Consider the following 21,458-nt stretch of genomic DNA (forward strand, 5'->3'; position numbering starts at 1 on the left):
GACTTACCTCCTACCTCCTTCACACAGCCTTCAAACTTCACCACTCACCCCTGCCTTCCCATGACCTTAAGTTGAAATCACTAACCCATTTCTACTTTTTCTTGTTGTCCTTAAAGATAAGCATACAGCTTTTTCATTTGTTGTACAACATTCTCTCCTTCTCAGGAAATGAAAAAAAAAAACCACAGGGAAGCAAGGAAGTCTCAGATCCCCCTCCCTTGCTCAGGGGAAGCCTCTGGAACAAGGAAGGCTCAGATGTTTACATCTTCATGTCAAATCATACCAGACATTCCGCGCCCTTTGGCTTCACCTTGCTGGGCAGTGTGCCTGGTGTCAATGGTCTCCTTTCAAACCACACTGGATTTCTCTGGGCTCCTTAGAGTAGGTCTTTAAAATCAGTCCAATCTCCACCTAATCAGCCCACAAATAGATGCAAACAAAATGGGCTATCATTTTCGTTCTACCAAGATGGCAAAAAATACCAAACAAGAAATAAAAATGAAGCCTGGTGATACCGAGTTTTGGCCAGCTTGCTGGTAAGCTGAGTCACTCTGGCGCTGCTGGAGGGACTCTGAATCAAGAGACTTAACTATGCGCTTACCCTTCAACCCAGTAATCCCTCTTCGAGGAAAATATCCTAAGGAAATAATCAAGAGATGCAGTCAAGGATTTACGCACAGAGGATATTCGTTGCAGAGCCATAATTGAGAAAAACTGGCGAGGGCTGACATGCCTCCCAGGTGGGGCTGGGCTCCGCAAACCCTCACATCCCTCTGATGCAACGGGGCGCTTGCAGCCGTGCGATCCTCCCTCCGCTTCGCCAATATTTATTAGGCACCCACTCTGCGTTAGGCACTCGGTCGGGTAAACAAGACGGGGATGCTCCCAGCCCCCTGTTAGATGTACCCACGAAAACTCAGGATCTCGGAAAACCATTTGAAACTGCGGACGTTCTGTTTTGGGGGGGAAGCAGGTTACACAATGTATCACCCCCACTCTCTCACCGCCTGCCATGAGCAGTTACCGAGTCCGAAGGACATTCCCCTCGGGGCGCTCCCGGGTCGACCTCTCCTTTCCTTTTCAAAAGCGGGTCCCGAGGCGTTGAGTAACCTGATCACAGCGGAAAGAGCCGCGACGCGGAAGTCTTCCGATTGGTTTCCAGTTCCAGGAAGTTGCCGACTTGGGGCAAATCCCATCGCCCCTGGGACTGTTTCTAATCAGAAGAGTGAAAGAAAGGGTTGCACGCAGCCTCCAGGTTCTTGGAGTGCACGCACGTTTGGGACGGCGCCCTCGGTCTGTGAGGGAAGCCGAGCCCGCGTTGGAGGGCCGGGGGGGAGGTTCTGGCCTCCCGGAGGGTGTGTGCTTGTCTGTTTGGGGGAGCTCCAGAACACAAAGAAGGCGAGGGACCACCCAGATGGCGAGTAGACAGCCGGGCCTGCGGGGGGCGCGGGGGCGCGGGGGTCGGGGCTCGGCTCCATGCACCCCGCTCTCCCCTCCCCCCTCCGCCACCGACGCCAGACCCGCGCGACCTCCGCGCTCTGAGGTGCTCCTCAATATTAATGCATAACAGCTCCCAACTGTGGGCGCTTCTCGGTGCCACGCACGGTGCGAGCGACCGAGTCGGCTCCCTTTCTCTCCAGCGAAGCAGGTCTGCGCGGTCGCCCGCTGGGGCTCAGGACGGTTACAGCAGTTACACGAAGTCACGTGGCTCGCCCTGGGGCCCCGGCTCTTCACCTTCTCACAGGACCGTCTTCCTCGCTTCCGGGAAAGGCAGTGGGACGGTCTCCCACTATCGCGGAAGACAGGAACGAGGGTTTGTTGCCTCCTAACTGGGGGACGGTCGCCGCAGTTTATACGTGACCTTAGACTCTACTGGAGCCTTCCTGCTTCCATTCAGAAACTCCTTTTCTCCCCGCCCGGGTGCCCCACAGCGCCCCTCCCCCGCCAGGGTGAGGGGTCGGCTCTGAAGTGCAGTCTGCAAGGAACAATAGGCGCCCTCCGCCGAAAGGCGGACAGCGATTTGCATCTCAGAGGAGCTCAGGACCGGACTCCGGGTTTGGACTCTGACCCCTGTACTAAAGATCTGCTTTGGGAATTTCCTGTGACCTGTTAAGGTTTGCTGCTCGCCCCCAGGAGGGAGTCTTTGACATTCCTGTCCACTGAATTCGGGGGATCTAAAATGGCAGTTTAGTGGCAGGATTCTGTGAGCTCCGTCCTATTGTAGGGAGAGGTCTGTGTGTATGTGCAAAGGTGCATTTTCTAGGGAGAGTGTTGGTTTCTCAAAGGGGCTCCCAGCTGCCCAGAGGTTAAGAACTTTCAGTGACAAAGTGAGCCACACTGAAGGGGGACAATGGTGCAAATCCTGTGGGAGGAGGAGAGGGAGCAGGAAAGGGAGAGACTTAACTGGGGGCAGGTGGGGGGCAGGAGGGAAGATGATCAGGTGAAACTTCTCTGAGAGAGGCAAGACTTGGGGGATGGAGGGGAACATTCCCTCTACTCTTACTGTGTGCCAGGCACTGTTTTAGACTAAAATTGATGAGAATTAGTTAATTCTTGTAACAATCCCATGCGGTAAATAAGGTTGTTCTGACTTCATAGATTGACTCATTTAGTAAACGCTTATTGAGCATTTCTTATGTATCAGGCACTCTCCCCAGAGGTGGGGACACAGCAGTTAACAAAATAGCCCAAAATACCTCCTTTCAGAGTTTACATTCTGGTGGGAGGCGGATGAGGAACTTGGGTTCATAGAGAGTTACACAAGGGTCCTCAGCTAGTAAGCGGTAGACATTTGAACCTAGGCCGTATAGCACCGGAAGCTGTTTTACTTATTTATTTTTATAATGACTCTAAACATTTGAAAACTAAGAATTTCTGTGCAACAGCAACAACAAACCACCAAAAAAAGATAAAAGGAAAGTGAGAAAATAGTTTTCAAACTACAAATCGAAACCAAAAGTCTACATTTAAAATGAAGAAATGGGCAAAGATCACTAAAATAATTTGGAAGAGAAAATATGAGTGATCAATAATGTTGAATCCTGGCTTCCTGAATTATCATTAAGAAAATCTGTTTATTGCTTGCACAGTGAGGAAGTCTTACCTTGACTAGCCTGCACAGCCTATCAGAGGGCAGAGGGCAAAGGGCAAAGTCTAGGTATTTACAGAGCTTTTGAAGCCTGGTCTAAGGTGGATCTTTCAGTGGGGGTGGGGGATCCTGATAAAATACATTAGAATTGAGGAACAACCGGGCAGGAGTATTAAGGGGAGGTGTTTCAGGAGTTCTAACAGCCTGACGTGTGGAAACCTAGAAGCTAAAATGCCATTTGGCCTTCTTTGAAGGAGTGTGTGACCGTGACTGCAGTCACCTGTGTTTTTTTCTTTTTTTTAGATTTTTTTTATTTATTTATTTTTAAAAGACATCTATTTATTTATTTGACAGAGAGAGAGAGAGATCACAAGCAGGCGGAGAGGCAGGCAGAGAGAGAAGGGGAAGCAGGCTCCCCGCTGAGCAGAGAGCCCGATGTGGGGTTCAATCCCAGGACCCCGAGATCATGACCTGAGCCGAAGGCAGAGGCTTAACCCACTGAGCCACCCAGGCGCCCCTCAAGTGTGTTTCTTTAGGCACTTGTTGGGTTTGTCCAGGTTTACCTGACCTGATTCCAGCCTTTGGCATAGAGTGTACAACATCTTAAGATGCTTGAAGCGCTTGTGGATAACCAAGAGACGAACTAAGAAGCCCACTGAATGAGGTAGAAGGGAATGATGGATAAATCAAGTTATTGGGTTCCCCCTACCTTTTCTTTTTTCCTCTAAATTTAGTTTCAATGTCTGGGTTTTCATTCAATCTTTCTTCATTCCTTCCCTCCCTTCCCTTTTCCTTCTTTTCTTTTCTCTTCCTCCCTTCTTCCCTCCCTCCCTCTCTTTCTTTCTCTCTCTCTTACTTTCTTTTCTTCTTTCTTGATTTTTTACTTATTTATTTGACAGGGAACATAAGCCGGGGGAGTGGGAGAGGAAGAAGCAGGCTTCCCACAGAGCAAAGATCCCAGGACCTGAGTCAAAGGCACAAGGGCACCCCTATTCTTAACTTTTCACTTAGATTTAAAAAGCCTTTATTGAGCTTTATTGAGCTATCAATGACATTCAACAAATTTCACATACTGAAAAGTGTGCAGTTTTGGTAAGTTCTGACACATATATACCTGTGAAACTATCACCACAATCTAGATTATGAATACATCGGTCACCCCCAGATTATTGTGCCTCTTTATCATCCCAACCACTCAGTGGCCCCCATCTACAAGCAACGACCCATTTGTCTTCTGTCACTGCAGATTCTTTGCATTTTTGTTTGATTTTATACAAATGTAATCTTATAGTATGTATTCGTTTTTGCCTTTTTTACTCAGAATAATTACTTTGAGATTCATCTGTGTTGTTGCATGTATCTGTAGTTTTTTTCCTTTTTATTGCTAGTAGTATTCCATTGTGTGGATATATCTTAGGTTGTTTACCCACTCATCTGTTGATACCAATTGGGTTAATACCAGTTTTTGTCTATTACAAATAAGACTGTCATGAACATTCATGTACACATATTTATACAGATACATGCTTTTAGTTCTCTTTGGTAATTAATTACCTAGGAATAGAATGGCTTAGTCATATGATAGGTGTATGTCATTTTTTTTTAAAGATTTTATTTATTTATTTGACAGATAGAGATCACAGGTAGGCAGAGAGGCAGGCAGAGAGAGAGAGGAGGAAGCAGGCTCCCTGCCAAGCAGAGAGCCCGATGTGGGGCTCAATCCCAGGACCCTGGGACCATGACCCGAGCCGAAGGCAGAGGCTTTAACCCACTGAGCCACCCAGGCGCCCCAGGTGTATGTCATTTTTCAAGAAACTGCTAAACTGTTTTCCAAAGTGGTTCCATTTTACCTTCCCATCTGCATTAATGAGAATTCCAGCTGCTCTACATCCGTACTTACCAACCTTTGGTATAATCTCCTTTCAATTTTTTACATCCTTACCAACCTTTGGTATAATCAGTCCCTTCAATTTTAGCCATTCTCAGAAGTGTATAGTAGTATCTCATTTTAGTTTTAATTTGCATTTCTGAGATAACTAAAGGTGATAAGCATCTTTTTGTGTGCTTTTTGATATCCACATATCTTCTTTGTTAGTGTCCATTCAAATTCTTTTCCCCTTCTTGTTGTTGTTGGACTGTTTATTTTATTGATTTTTCTCTCTCTTTTTTAAAGATTTTATTTATTTATTTGTCAGAGAGCGAGCACAAGCAGCGGGTGCGGCAGGCAGAGGGAGAAGCAGGCTCCCCACTGAGGACATGGCACTCAATCCTGGGACCCTGGGATCATGACCTGATTGAAGGCAGATGCTTAACTGACTGAGCCACCCAGGCATCCCTATCTTACTGCTTTTTGAGGGTTTTTTATGTACTCTCATACAAGTTCTTCATCAGATATGTGATTTGCTAGTATTTTCTCCCAGTCTGTGGCTTACCTTTGCATTCTCCTAATAGTATCTTTCAAAGAGTTTATTTTTTGACAGAGACTACTTAGTCCCAGGCCTGGCTTTAGTTTCCTCTCCTTTCACACCTGAGGCCTTCGGTACAAATATGCTCCCCTAGGTCCTAGGTCCTAGATTAGGCCAAGAAGGCATTCAAGCTTGATTTCTCTCTTCATGTTTATTGGAGCTGGAGGTACTGGAGCAGCAGTGTACCTCTTGTGTCTGTCATTGTTCAGTCAGGTATCTGTTGGAATGGATAGTAACCCGGAGCCCAGCATAAAGTGTGTCCTAATGATCAATGCAAGTTCTGCTCAGTGAATGTAAATTACAGCAAACTGAAAAAGAAGGGTTCAGACTTCTAAATGAAATGTTTAACTGTAAAACTGCTTAGAATGAAGGTCTTCCAGAAGTCATTTGTACAACTTCCTGCTTAACCAAGAACTATTTCCCGTCTGAATGCTCAAAGTCCAGTTTATGAAGTCCAGTTTATTAGTTTTTTCTTTTATGGACTGTATCTTTTATTGTCATATCTAAGAAATCTTTGCCTTACCCAAAGCCATTTACCTTTGTTTTCTTTTAAGGTTTTACATTTTACATAGGATTTACATTTATATCTTTTATGCACTCCCCCTCTCCGCCGGGAAGTTTTTGTTAATCCAATTTGCTTTTAAAATTTTTTAAAGTCACATTCAACGTGGGTCTAAACAGAAACATGAACAAGCACATTATGAACCCTCCATCACCCCGCAAAAGCATATGAAAAATAAGAACAAGGTTAGAGAAGTGCAAAACTAAGTTGCCTAACTTAGACTACACAAAGTTGTCTACATGAGCCTATCATGAAGACCCAAGGAGGTTTCATGTATGGTAATCAAGTCCGCCTGCACTGCGGTCTGATACCTGTTCAGTCGAATTGCTTCAGCAAGCAGTGTTCTCTCAGCTTCTCCATGCTCTCCACTGGGCAGTTCACCTCTGGATAACCAGTGAGTCTTTCTTAAGGGTACAGAGAACTCCTTTCCCACACTGTAAGTTTTGAGGGACTGCTCTGTATGGGCTCTTTGAGCTTCCATGAGGGTTAATCTGCGCTTTCTGGTACCACTCAGCCGCTCTCCTTTTTCTTTGGATCCAGGAGAAACCGGAGTTTCCTAAAGTTGACTTCTTTTAACACCTCAACATTCAGAACAAGCTGGAGGTACTCTTTTTGCTGTAAACTCAGGTATGAGGTTGTAAAAACAGCTTTATAAACATGTTCCTGGAGCTCTGAAATGCACAAATTAGTTGCCTTTGGTATGTTTTTCTGGAAGACCCCTAACTGGGTATAGTATCCAGCATGCTCAGCTCCTGCTGGTGGAGCCCCCACACTGGTAAACTTGACAGAGTCAATGTAGAGACTGGCCACAGCCAAAGCCCATGTCTGAAACTGCATTCTGTTCCACTCAGATTTGTCATCTGGATATCTAAAGGTTGATGGCAGAAATGGGATTGAATTCAGAGTTTGGTGTGCTGTTGACAACCATACCTGGAGAAAAGTACCCAAATATGACTTCAGGAAACTTGGCCATATCTCCAGGATCTAAGTGTTCTATCAATTCAATACATGTTATCAAGTCAAATCCAAGCAAATGAGAGTCTTTCTGAACAGCAGAGCAACACACACGATCATAGTCAACTCTAAGTCCGGAGGAGCTAGATAATCCCCTACTGTTCACCCAATGTTGGAGTCAATTTAGTCCCTTCCCATTGTAGGGAATTGGCAGCAATAATATCGACTCCAACATGTTCAATGCAACTGTGGAATTTTAGCGTCCATCTAAGTGTGGCATCACTAAAGCCCTAAAGCCCAACTCTGCAACCTTCTGAGGCTGATGTTGATCCACTAACTTTTTTTTTTTAATTTTTTAAGATTTTATTTATTTATTTGACAGAGATCACAAGTAGACAGGCAGGCAGAGAGAGATGGGGGAGAAGCAGGCCCCCTGCTGAGCAGAGAGCCCAATGCGGAACTTGATCCCAGGACCCTGAGATCATGACCTGAGCTGAAGGCAGAGATTTAATCCACTGAGCCACACAGGCACCCGATCCACTAACTGTTTAACAAAGTAGTATCTCTATTTGTTCTGTGGCCGGTTGAACTTAGTCACCTCCTTGCTGAGAACTTCTTCAAAATTACCGGTTAACCATACTGTTGCATTGTTTGTTTTGTTTCCAAGTTTTAAGTTTTGTTGAAACAAAAAGCCAATGTATCCTTCAAGCTCTGTGAATCAGCAATGACTCTGAAGGAGCACACTAGTGGGAAAGCAAAGAGCTGTGAACTCTCTGTGATGCATTTGAGTTAATTTTTGTATATGGTGTCATTGTGGATTGAACTTCATTTCTGTTGTGTATAAACATTCACTGAAAAGGCTATTCTTTTTGCCATTTAATTGCTCTTGCAACTTCACTGAAGCAATTGACCATATATGTGTGGGTCTGTTACCAAACTTTTATTCTGTTCAATTCATTTATTCATCTACCTCAATTTTTCCCCACACTGAATTAATTACTGTAGTTTTATTATAAGTATTGAAATCAGTTAACATAGTCTTCCAAATTTGTCTCTTTTCTTCAAAGTAAATTTTAGAATTAATTTGTTAATTTCCACAAAAAAGACTTAGGATTTTGGATGGGATTGCTTTGACGCTATAGATTAATTTCAGGAGAACTGACTTCTTAATAATACTAACTGTTCTAACCTATGAACACACCATTATCTTTTTTTTTTTCCTTCACACCATATCTTTCCATGTATTTAGGGCCTCTTTAATTTCCCTCAGTAGTTTTCAGTGAGTAGGTCTTACACATTTTTTGGTCAGACTTATTCCCAAGTATTTCAGACTTGTAACACTATTGCATATAGAAGTACAACTGATTTTTGTACATTAACGTGTCCTGCAACCTTGCTGAACTCATTTAGTTTTAGTAACTTTTTAGTAAATTCCATAGGATTTTCTACGTGGGCAATCATGTCATTTGTAAATAGACAGTTTTACTTCTTCCTTTCCAAAGTTGAAGCTTTTTCTCTTTCTCATTGCACTGGCTAGAAACTAGTACAGTGTTGAAGTGTTAAGACTGGAGATCTTTGCCTTGTTTTTTTTTTTTTTTTTTTTTAAGATTTTATTTATTTATTTGACAGAGACACAGCAGAGGAAGTGGGAGAGGGAGAAGCAGGCTTCCCGCGGAGCAGAGAGCCCAATGTGGGATTCGATCCCAAGACCCCGGGACCATGACCCCAGCCAAAGGCAGACACTGAACGACTGAGCCACCCAGGTGCCCCATCTTCGCCTTGTTTTTAATCCTAGGTGGAAAGTGCTCAGCCTCTCTCCACTGAAGTATGGTGTTTAGCTATAGGTGTTTTATAGATGCCCATTAGCATTTTCTGACCCATGAACATAGTACATCTGAGGTGAAGAAATTTGCTGAGTTTATTTTTTTCCTAAATCATAAATAAATGCTAGAATTTGTCAAACATTTTTTTCATATCTGTGGGGATGAGCATATAATTTGCTTTTATTTTTTGGTCTGTAAATGTGGTGAATTACATTGCTTGATTTTTAATTTTTGAATATCAAATACCTTACTTTCCTTGATACAGCCCAAGTAGTTAAGACATATTTTTATTACCAGATTTGAATTGAGAACATTTTGTTAAGAATTTTTACATCTAGGGGCGCCTGGGTGGCTCAGTGGGTTAAAGCCTCTGCCTTTGGCTCGGGTCATGATCCCAGGGTCCTGGGATCGAGCCCCGCGTCGGGTTCTCTGCTTGGCAGGGAGCCTGATTCCCTTCCTCTCTGCCTGCCTCTCTGCCTACTTGTGATCTCTCTCTGTCAAATAAATAAATAAAAATCTTAAAAAAAAAAAAAGAGTTTTTACATCTATGTTCATGACAGTTGTTGGTCTATATTTTTCTTTTCTTGTAATTTCTTTGTTTGGTAAAAGTATTAGGATAATGCTGGCTCATGGAATTAGTTGGGAAGTTATTACGTTGTTATGGGCTGAATTGTGTCCTCTCAAATTTTATATATTGAAGCCCTGACCCCTAGTACCTAGGAATGTGATTATATTTGGAGATAAGGTCTTTAAAGAGGTAATTAAGTTAAAATGAGATCATTAGGGTGGGCTGCAATCTAATATTAACTGGTGTCTTTATAGGTAACACATGCACAGAAGAAAGAGGACAATGTGAAGACACAGAAGATGATCGTCTACAAGCCAAGGAGAGAGACTTCAGAAGAAACCACTGCTAACACATTGATCTCAGATTTGTAGCCTCCAGAATTGTGAGAAAATAAATTTCTGTTGTTTAAGCCACCTAGTCTGTGGTACTTTATTACAGAAGCTTTAGCAAACTAACACATATTTTATCAATTTTCTGGAAGAGTTTGTGTAGTATTTTCATTATTTTTTTCTAAAAAAATTTTTTTTAAAGATTTTATTTATTTATTTGACAGACAGAGATCACAAGTAGGCAGAGAGGCAGACAGAGAGGAGGGGAAGCAGGCTCCCTGCCGAGCAGAGAGCCCAATGCGGGGCTCGATCCTAGGACCCTGGGATCTTGACCCGAGCTGAAGGCAGAGGCTTTAACTCACTGAGTCACCCAGGCACCCCATTTTTCTTAAATTTTTAATAGAGTTCACCACTGAAGTTATCTAGGCCTGGGATCGTCTTGGTGAGAAGGCTAACTATTCAATTCAAATGGAATAACAAATTCAATTTCTTTAATAGACATGGGCTATTCAGTTTATCTATTTCTTCTCAAGCGAGCTTTGGTAGTTGATGTCTTTAAGAAACTTTTCCATTTCATATAAATTGTAGAATTTATAGCCAAAAAGTTGTTCATGTTAATCCCTTGTGATTTTTTTTTCCTTGTGATTTTTTAAAAATATCTGTAGGATCTGTATTTATGTCAAGTCTATCATTCCTGATATTGGCAATTTGTGTTCTTTTTCTATTTTCTCTACTCAGTCTGGTTACAGGTTTATCAGTTTTATTGTTTTCTCAATCACCTTCTGGCTTCATTGATTTTTCTTTTCCTGTTCTCTAATTCATTGATTTCTGCTCTAATCTTTATTATTGGCTTTTTTGTTAGTTTTTTAGTTTCTAAGCAGTTTCTAATTAACATAGGTTAGTTAACATATGTTACATATGTATCATAGAAAAACTTTCCTTTTTCTTTTTCTTTCTTTCTTTCTTTCATTCTTTTTTTTTTTTTTTTTAGAGACAGAGAGTGAAAGAGAAATGGAGAAGGAAGGGGCAGAGGCAGAGGGAGAGAATCTTAAGCAGGCTCCACACCCAGTGAGGAGCCTAATTCGGGCTTGATCTCAAAATCCTGAGAGCATAACCTGAGCCAAAATCAAGACCCTCAAACTACTGAGCCCAAAACACTTTCTCTAAGTAGGTGTTCAGTGCTATTAATCTCTCTTTAAAATCTGTTTTAGATATTCCTTTTGCTTTTACTTTTGATTCATTTTTTGACCCTTGTGGCCAGAGAACATACTATACACAATTTGAATCTTGTTAAATTTATTGATACATGTTTTATGGACCCAAATATTGTCAGTTTTGGTTAAGTGTTCTTTGTGTACTTGGAGGGAATTTGTATCTTGCTGTTGGTGAAAATGTTCTATAAATGTCAATCTGGTTAAGTTGGTTGACAGTATTGTCCAAGTCCTCAATGTCTCTACTGACTTCCTATTTATTTGCTCTTTCAATTATTGAGAAAGGAGTGCTTTTCTTTTCTTTTTAATATTTTATTTATTTATTTGACAGAGAGAGAGATCACAAGTAGGCAGAGAGGCAGGCAGAGAGAGAGGAGGAAGCAGGCTCCCTGCCAAGCAGAGAGCCCAATGCAGGACTTGATCCCAGGACCCTGAGATCATGACCTGAGCCAAAGGCAGAGGCTTAACCCACTGAGCCACCCAGGTGCCCAAGGAGTGCTTTTCTTATTACACTTGGGACTTTGTCTCTTTCTCATTGATTCCATCACTTTTTATTTCATGTATTTTAAAACTGTTATTTCTGAATAGGATGTTAATGTGAGAAACCCAGGAAAAGTTTTGGGGTCATTTAAGAACACAAGTTATGCATAGGTAAAGGAGAAACCTCAGGATTATGTTTTACCGGAGTTTAGGAAACATCTGGCCTCACATGGTAGCTCAATCTAGAGTGATTTATTTTTAGATTTTGCAGCCCAGAGATTAATTGCTCCATCTAGGTTACAGTATCTATTTTAATCAAATTATAACACATCAGGATAAAGAACCAAAAGAAGTATCACGAATATTAGGTTGAATCATATAAAGTTGTCTACATTTGCCTTTGACCTACAAAAATGGTAATTTTTCACAAAGCAAGGATTTTTGTTCATTATGGTATTATTCAGAATAGCGAAACATTAGGAAATACAGATGTTCTTCATCATAGCATTTCTCAGAATAGTGAAAAATTGGGAGGTAAATCTAAATGTCAATGTCATGCCACATCCATATCATGGAATTAAAAGGAATGTTTTGGGAGATTATTTAATAACTCATTCCCTTTATGTTCTCATCCAGTTTTAGGACATTAAATTCCATCTATGTATGCTGACAACTCCCAAATTTATACCTGAAGTCCAATTGTTCACAAAATCCAGACTCAGACATTCAATTTCCTGCTCACCATTTTCACTTGGATATTTAATCAATATTTGAAATTTATTATGTCCAAACTTGAACTTCTGACTTGTCTCCAAAGCCTTTTCTCCCCCAATCCGTACTCATCTAGTTTAACAGAAATTCTAGTTTCATCCTTCCAGTTGTTCAGGCCAAGATCAAAAGTCATTCCTGACTTTTCTTTTGCTCATGCCCCACATTCAATCCATCAGGAAGTTCTTGGCTTTAGTTTCAAGATTTACCCAGTACCCAACACTTCTCATCACCTTCATTGTTACCCCTGCGGTCGTCTTTCCCTTAGACTGCAAAGGCCTCCTAACCTTTTTAAGTGCAGTTAATCAGTATTTTTAAAAGTTACTATTTTAAAGGATAATGATGAAAATTGTATAGAAATATCTGGATCAAGTTCAAATAGACATGGCAGACAATATCTGCTTTAAAGCTTTGCACCATAAAGTTTGGAGATACTTGCTTTATTGTCTCATCTTTCCTTCTGCATTTTCCTGCTCCCCTCCTTTGTTTCCTCTGTAACTGAGTATCAGGAACTGGGGCAGTTATCAGTTTATTGCCTCTCAGCTCCAAATCTACCCTTTATTGCCTGTTCTGCAATAATGAAGCTAGACCCTTTTGTAAACATTTCTCCTTTGCCAGCTGGCACAACGTTCACCTTTGTCAGCAGAATGCACTGGAGGAAAGAGCTTCTCTTTCTGGTTCTGCTGTGCTCCCTTCTGCAAGCTCCTGCAGCAGGAAGCTCCTGGCTCTCAGGTGCTCAGCAGCTAACCTCATATGGCATTCCCTTGGGTGGCTCTCCAGTGAGTCTTACTGGTACAGCACTTCTCCATGGACGGCGTCCTAGTGAGTTCTGGGATATGGTACCTCCCCATGCATGTGTCCCTGGAACCTCTGGTAGATTCGTAAGTGCTACTGGTACGGCATTTTAATAAACCTTTTTGACATCTGATGGGCTATGGTTGTGCCCCAACAAAATCTAGCTCTCAGCCTGACAGAAAGGTGGTATTTTAGTTTTGTCTGGCCTCAGGCCTAGCGTTAGTGGCTGCTTATATAGACGCTATTCTTGTTTTTTTTTTTTAAATTCTTATATTTTTGAGTTCTTCTTAGTGCTTAGCACCAAATTCTCCATTGTTCTAATTTCTTGTTATAGTTTGTGATGATTAAATTAGTTATGTATCAATCTAGCTGGGCCATGGTGGCCAGGTATTTAATCAAACATTATTCTAAAGGTTTCTGTGAGGGAAGCCTGGGTGGCTCGGTTGGTGAAATGTCTGTCTTCGGCTCAGGTTATGATCCCAGGGTCCTGGGATCAAGCCCTGCATCGGGCTCCTTGCTCAGCAGGAAATCTGATTCTCCCTCTCCCTCTACTTGCGCACTCTCTTTCTCTGTCACAAAGATAAACAAAATCTTTAAAAAGAAATTTTAAAAAATGTTTGTGAAAATGTTTTTTGGATGAAATTAAGCTTTACATTGGTGGCCTTCAAGTAAAGCAGGTTACTCTTCATAATGTGGGTGGGCCTCATAAAATCAGTTGAAGGCCTAAATAGAATATAGATTGACCTCCTCTGAGCAAGAAAGAATTCTGCCAGCAGACTGCCTTTGGACTTGAACTACACTCTTCCCAGGGTGTCTAGCTTGCCAGCCTACCCTACAGATTTTGGATTTACCAAGTCTCTAGAATTACATGAGCCAATTCCTTAAAATCTATGTATACACACACACACACACACACACACAGGACCTCTTGGTTCTATTTCTCTAGAGAACTCTCATATTTTAAATTAAACCACGGTAGAGAATAAAACTCTCCATCTCAGGGTCACAAGTTCAAACCCCACAGTGAGCACAGAGCTTACTCAAAAATCAATCAATCACCCCTCTTCAAATAGCTGTGTGGTTTCTGACTTGATTGAACCCTGACAAATATACCATTGTTCTGCCCTGAATTCCTAATCTATATGTGCAAGTATCTACTAAGCTTCTCTACTTGGATGTTTAATAGGTATTACAAACTTAGATCCAAAAGCAAGCTTTTTATTTTTTTTAAGATTTATTTATTTATAGGGGTGCCTGGGTGGCTCAGTTGGCTAAGCATCTGCCTTCAGCTCAAGTCATGATTCTGAGGTCCTGTGATCGAGCCCTGCATTGGGCTTCCTGCTCAGAAGGGAGTCTGCTTCTCCTTCTGCACACACTTCCTCCCACCAACCTGTTTGCTCTCTCTCAAATAAATAAAATCTTATCCCCCCCAAAAAAGATTTATTTATTTGAGAGAGAGGAGACAGCACATGGGGAGGGGCACAGAGCTTTGATCTCACCACCCAAAATCATGACCTGAGCAGAAATCAATAGTTGGATGTTTAACCAACTGAGCCACCCAGGTGCCCCAAAAAGTAAGCTCTTGATGTTGATCCTCCAAACTTGTTTCTCCTACACTTTTTCCAATCTCAGTTAACGACAACTCCATTTTCAGTGAGGCCTTCTCTGGCTAAGCCATTTAACAACTGTAGTCCCCCTCCAAGAGGCCTCAATCACTTTCCATCTCTTCTTTGCTTGTTATCTTATTATCTAACTACATTGTGTATTACTTCTGTTTACTGTGTAACTCCTCCATTAGAATATAAATTTTTAAAAAAAGAATATAAATTCTGTTACAGCAGGAATTTGATGTGTGTTTAAAATGCTATTTGCAAAAATAAAATAAAATAAAATAAAATAAAATGCTACGTGCCCATAACAATGCAACAATTTAGGTAATGCCTATAGTGGGTAGTCAATGAATCTTTGTTTTCTATTTTTACTGTAGACTATAATGCTAGTTATTTTTGATTGTTGTAAGAAATACTTTCCTTTCCCAAGTTCATAAATACATTCTGTATTTCCTTCTAAAACTTGTTTTTCCTTTTTTAGTCAGACTATTAGATCAAGAATTGATTTTTCTGTATGATGTGAGGTAGGTTCAAAAAAATATTTTTTAAACCTCTTCTGGATAGCCAGGTGCTGAGCAGGCTGTATTTTTACTACATAATGGTTTTGGTTTATCTCTCTACTTTCTGAAGTCCCTTGCTGCTCAGTATTAAGATTCTGTAATAACCAAGCAAAACAAAGTATCAATCCCACAGTTTTATTTGTAAAGAACAAAGCATGAAAAGTCATATTTAAATGTACTCCAAAACCTGAAAAACCCACGTCAGTTTCTCTTATATGTATGTTAAAGTGCTTGATATCACAATACTCTTTAAATTTTATATTATGTTCAGATGAGGGGAAAAAAAATCCAGTTCTGATGCATTGTCAACAATATAAAGAAACACAATATAATTTAAATGCAGAAATGTTCATTGTTTAAAAAGATACACTGGGTACATTTATACAGGTTCAAGGTTCAAGTGTAACACAGAAGATTTTGTCTATGTTTAACACCTTCATGTGATTGACAACAGGAACTCCTCTCTACTGTCAACAAGATCTGGTTTGGAATAGACCCGGAGCTACACACAAATCCATTCAGGAAACCGGATGAAGTGTGATTCTCTCCTACATAACCCAAGGATGCCCTGGGTTCCTTCAAATGAAGAGAAGCTTTTCAATATGTATTTTTTTTTCACTCTGCTGTCAACTGCTCAATGTGATACATTTCTGGAGCTAATCTTGTTTCTGTCTTTGAGAGGATGATCATCTCAGGAAAGATCTGGGAGGATGAGTTTCTTGCAATCCTCTGATCACATCATCAGCACTCTTCAAAAAAGCTTGGAAATTCAACAGATTTATAAATGTATTTAAATAGAAATAAGGGACCTAGAAGTTTATTATTCATTTCCGTCTCCTTTTAAGCTAAATAAGTAACAAATACTTATGTAAGGAACAGGGGCTTCAAAAGAAACTGATGACTCGGAAACAAGATTCACTAAAGTAGAGAGGAGCTCGAGACTCCATTCCCATCAACGAAGGTGTGTTAATACTGAAATATAAATAGCAAAGGTTCAGACTGTCCTTTCAACATGGTGAAAAGGACAGTTTCTGTAAACCTCACAGAGAAAAATAAAATTCTCAAAATGAAAACCCACTGAAAAATCTTAATTCTTAGCAGAAAGAACGTATTTCAATTAAGAGCTACATTCTCAATGATGTCAAATAAATATTTCCCCGGGGATCTGAGATCCTTATTTGTTGCTTCATGTTTCAAAATATCTTAGAGGTGTCAACATATACTACACACAAACCGTTAAGTATCATCTCTACCTCTCTTTCATTACATTTACATATAACAGTGCTTTATTCCAAAAAAAGGAAATACAAGCAATTCAGTTATTTCCCCTATATCATTCATGTAGTGTGACAGAAATTCATGAAAACGACTTTTTAAAAAGGCATGTTAAAGTAAATACCACAGGGTTACAAAGGTTCAAAAATGTGTGAAACACTGAAAATAAATTTTAGAGGGAAATTGCAAACTTTTGCATGTTTCAGATTTCTTATATCAAACTCTTGCTCCCAGTGGGATAGGGGAAGAGGAGGAAATTTTGTTCTCCGTAGCCCTATTTCACACCAATTAGAATCCCACTTTAAGCTATTCCACACCCTACCCCCCCACTGTAAGCAACTCCACACCCCACACCAAGCCTCAGGCAGTTTTAAGGAGCTAATGAGCCCGACCCAGGGCAATGCTAACTGGGTTCACACACAGTACCAACAACAGTGTGCTGCCACTGTGTCAGAAAGGCTGAGATTCGGAGTTTCCAGACATTTGAAAAACACCTGGAAATTAGATGTTTCAAGAGGTAATATTTTTGGCAATTTCATTTTAAAACAATTTCTTCTCAAGCTATTGTTATTTGAAAATACTAATTGTAATTCCAGACATTATTTTTAGTTTATTTTGAAGAAAAAAAGTCAATTACAAAATTGATTTTTACTTACTTTAACTCTAAGGTGTGATTATGAAGCAATATACTAATTAAAAAAATTAATACAGCAAAAAGGATACCTCTCACTGGGTATGGTCCTTCCAAAAGCCAGCTATGGACACTTATTCTAAGGGTTCTGCTACCGTCCTGCTCAAAATATTCTGGTATTGGCAACTATAAGCCACGTAAGAACTCTAAGTCTTACTTCTTTAGAACTGTTTCTTTTGTGACCTCAAACTCTGCTTAAACATCATTTTTATTCATCAACTCGGATCCTAAGGACTTTTTGTTTGCAAATACTAAATTTCTTTTAAAATGCCAAGATTTAAAAAAAAAAAAAAATAAAATGTCAAGATTTACCATAACTGCCAATAGTCAGAAGAATGGGCTGTAGGCCATTCAAGCAGCTTGCAAGGAGGTCCCCACATGTATGGAGACATGGCTGTTGTCACTGGAATAACTATATGGGCTCCCCAGGTGATCAATTTAAAGGCTCCAGCATTCTAGAGGAGGGGTCAGTTCTGGTGTGATTATCTCTTTTGAAATTGGTCACTTCCACTGTTGTGGTCATACTACACAAAGTGGGATAAGACTTTAGGTATAACTCTTTTGGGGGGTACTACTTTTTAAAGTAATAGCTTTATTCACAGGCCCCAAATCCAATTTTGCTCCCGGTTTTTGTAATGGATGTAATTCTCCACCACTTGAGAACCATTTGTTAAAATGAATGTTAAATTAATCCTTATAAATGATTATTATAAATGAATGTTAACAGTTATTTCCTACCTGTTTAGATGGATGGATAAAGATCCAGGGGTAGAAAGACTATTAATATGAATGCCTCCTTGGCTCTCAGTCTCACGCAGCCTTGGTGTAATAAAAGACATGAGCTCTAGACTCTGTTTTGTCACTGACCAGCTGTGGGCTAAGTATTTAAACCCTCTGATCCTCAAGTGTTCCCATCTACAAAATGATGGCTCAATGCTAGCATGCTCACATAAGTCATCTCTCAGCTGCCCAGAGTGTGCCAGAATGATGGCCTTCTAAGAAAGGTACAAGAATAAAACCCTGCACTGATCATTCTGTGGTTTCTAATCACTGCAACATAAGAACCCCGTGTGAAGTAGGTTCTGGATACCTCCCATGAAAGACCTTCTAGGTCCTTGGAAGAGCTACACCAAGGCAGACAGCCCTTAGCCTCAGGCGAACACATCTCCTGTGTGCCCAGGTCACCCAGAATAATCTTTCTAAAGCCCTTCCCTGGGTTTCTAAATGCTGCCTTCAGCTCCCCTGGTGCTCCTCAAGTACTAAGTCACAGATTAAAAGGGGATGTGCCTTAGTCACCCCAGCTGAATACAGAATAGAGTGTTTGATAAAGGGAGTGAAGCCCTTGTTTGTTTAATTTCTTCCTCCAGGAAATAAGGGAAACAATACTGTTGGCTAAAGCCCAGGACCCTCAAGATTGTACAAGGGTCCTGAGAGGCCATGGTTTTGCTTCTCAGCCACAAGTGGGAATAAAACTCAGAGCTCTGTGAGGCAATTTCATCGCTAACAGTGTGCAAATGCCCAATTAGTTACAGGACCTACCATAAGTGAAGACTCAAGGTAACTAGCTAACACCACATTTATTTAACTTCCTTATAAAATGCCAAGTTGGAAAGCTACTCACAATGTTTGGTCTTTAAAAACTGTTGCCTCTCATTCTGCTTCCATTTTTGTCAGTCTGTGCGGCCCTGGCTTTTACCTTCTCCAGGCCAGTTGTTTTATATTATTAACCTTTCTTAAAAAAGGAACATAAAAACTTGCCCTGAAACACCCAGAAAGGGTTCATTCTTGCTCTTTCCCTCTGTTATTTGCATTATCTTGGTCAACAAATACTTTCACAAAAACATTCCAAGTTACACAGAGCCCTCCTCCTTCTTAGACATTCCTTCCATTTCCTGAGAGGGGGATGGGCACAGGAAGAGGGGAGGGGAGTGGGGACTGGAACCTAACAAAGAGAGGGTTTGAGATTATCCTTGAGGTAAGGAACTGCTGCAGGGGTTAGATGGCCAAATTTTAAGTACAGAATCAAATTGCCGTTTGCAGTTCTTAGAACTTTGAGACCAACACTTTGAAATTCACATCTCTGCAAAGTACCTCACATAACAAGAATAAAAATGTGAAGAATGAAGTTAGTCTAGGCTAATCTTTCCAAAGTGTAAAGAAGTTATAATCCTACAATTTAACATACTTCTCAGCGCTTTGTGTGTTCTCTTTCCAGTTCAGCCAAGCTCCTGGGGTCCAGTATTTAAAATATTTGAATCATATCTTTAGCTTGTGCGGACGGAAAAATTTTTCCAAAAGACTGGAAAAGTGACTCAATTCAAATGTATGAAACCATTTGTAACTTAAAAAAACATTGAAGTGTGGACTGTCACGTACAGTAGGTAAAGCTGTTCACTTTCACAATACAAAGACTCGGACACACCAGGACGGATGGCTACGACATAACAATGCATTCTGGGATCCTTTGTGATACCTGGAGGGAAAAAAAAGCCCGACTCGGTTGCACTGTAATTACATGTTTACTGGCTTCTTCCTGGCTAGCACCACTCTTCCCCTCCCCAACTCCCAATGCGGTTAAGCAACTTATTTTAAATCACAGGAATATTTAATCTAAGAAAAGTATCTTATTAGAGTAATATAATTTCTTAAAGAAGAGCATATTTACACACATCTAACACATGAAAATACTCTATTTTATACTAAATTCCAGGTTCAAATGAACTACAATACAGCATTTTCCCTTGTCTGTAGTGTGAGGATTGTTCAAATTGGGGAATACAGTGTGTTGCCCCTGCAGTGACTCACTACCTTGTCAGACAAGTCCAAATCAGTCCCCATAGCTGGGGAAGGTTCGGGAACAAGGGGTCTGGACTGAGAGTTTCTAGTCACGTGGGTTACACATCCACTCCTTTGATGAGTGATCCTTCCAAGACTATGGTGAAGTCCTGAATGGTCTGCAGAATGCGGATGAGAGAGTTGACAGTCATGCGGTCGCGCAGGAGGGCGCTCTCCTCATACATTCGGGTAATAGCAGGACACTCGGCTAAGAGTGGGATCCACTGTGGGAGCAGGCGATCCCTACAGATTCAAAGAGAAAGAAGTCCTGAGCCCTGCTGACCTTGCTACAGAACAATACAAATGTTAGAGCTTTCAGCGGGAAGGTGTGGGGCTGGACAGAGCAAAACGAGCCATGTTCTGAGGTCAGCAGAGAGGAAACCAGACCTCAGAGAGGAAACCAAAGTCAGGAATTTGCTGGTTAAAAAGATACAGTAATGAGACAGTGTCAGCTAAAGGGAAAACGTAAGAGATTGTAAAAGTAAGTCTGGACAAATTGGCCTTAAGGACTTACCCATATTAAAGGGACTCTACTCGGAATGAACACTTTTAAAAAGAGGCAGAATGTCATTTTGTATCTTTTTTTTATAGGGTTGTTACTCAGACATCTGTGGCAAGGCATGCCAAAGTATACTGACTCTTTGGGAACAAACACTACACTAAATAGTTGGGACTAACATTTTAAAAAAACTAACACAACATAACAAGGTAAGGAATAAAATCAAAGCAGAAAAACGTTAAGTAGATTTTATAAACCAAAAGCAGGGAGGCACTGGTCTAATTAATCAAAACAGTATATATATAAAAGAAGATAAGGATCATGCCCAAAAGGACTTTTAAAAGTATAGGTGAAACTGGCCCCTCTTATTAAGAATACAGAACTTAGTTCTGTGAACCAGTTGTTTCAGGAGGACATCTCAACCTTCAGGTGTTTTGTTTTTTTTTTTTTTTTTTTTTTTTTTTTTTTTTTTTTGTTGTGTGGGTTCTTTGAGAGAGAGAGAATGAGAGAAAGCAGAAGAGAGGAGGGAGGGTCAGAGGGAGCAGCAGACTCCCCACTGAGCAGGGAGCCCGATGTTGGACTGGGACTCCAGGATCATGATCTGAGCCAAAGGCAGATGCCTAACTAACTGAGCCACCCAGGGGCTTCAGTGTGTACTGATTAAACTCAGACATTAGTTATCTGTCACTAAGTATCTAGATGTTCTTACTAAGCATCTCAATATGCTTTTTTTTCCTCTTAACTAATTAATTTATAAGATTTTATTCATTTGAGAGAGAGAGAGAAAAAGAAAGAGCACGAGCAGGGGGAGAAGGAGAGAGAGAGAAGCAGACTTCCCACTGTGCAGGGAGCCCAACTTGGGGCTCGATCCCAGGACCCTGGGATCATGACCCTAGCGGGCAGATGCTTAACTGACTGAGCCACTCAGTCAGTTTTTTTTTTTTT

General features: G+C 40.9%; 1 protein-coding gene, 1 long non-coding RNA gene and 1 pseudogene across 3 annotated transcripts in view; 1 reads left to right on the plus strand and 2 right to left on the minus strand.

Moving 5' to 3' along the window:
- Positions 1–6,128: 6,128 nt before the first annotated feature.
- On the minus strand, positions 6,129–8,530 carry LOC111139757 (annotated as a pseudogene).
- Positions 8,531–8,801: 271 nt separating this feature from the next.
- On the plus strand, positions 8,802–9,873 carry LOC111139756. The gene is made up of 2 exons (XR_002640108.1): positions 8,802–8,832; positions 9,715–9,873. It is a non-coding gene; the product is annotated as an uncharacterized LOC111139756 (long non-coding RNA).
- A 5,459-nt stretch (positions 9,874–15,332) lies between these two features.
- LOC111139753 (DENN domain containing 5B) overlaps positions 15,333–21,458 on the minus strand; it is a 202,275-nt gene continuing 196,149 nt past the window's right edge. For both annotated transcript variants that reach the window (XM_022492109.1, XM_022492108.1), the window contains one exon: positions 15,333–20,257. In XM_022492109.1, coding sequence (XP_022347817.1) covers positions 20,074–20,257 — 184 coding nt within the window. In that variant the 3' untranslated portion in view covers positions 15,333–20,073. The remainder of the gene's footprint in view (positions 20,258–21,458) is intronic.

Source organism: Enhydra lutris, unplaced genomic scaffold, assembly GCF_002288905.1.
Source record: "Enhydra lutris kenyoni isolate GAN:26980312 unplaced genomic scaffold, ASM228890v2 scaffoldscaffold116, whole genome shotgun sequence".
Lineage (NCBI taxonomy): Eukaryota > Metazoa > Chordata > Mammalia > Carnivora > Mustelidae > Enhydra > Enhydra lutris.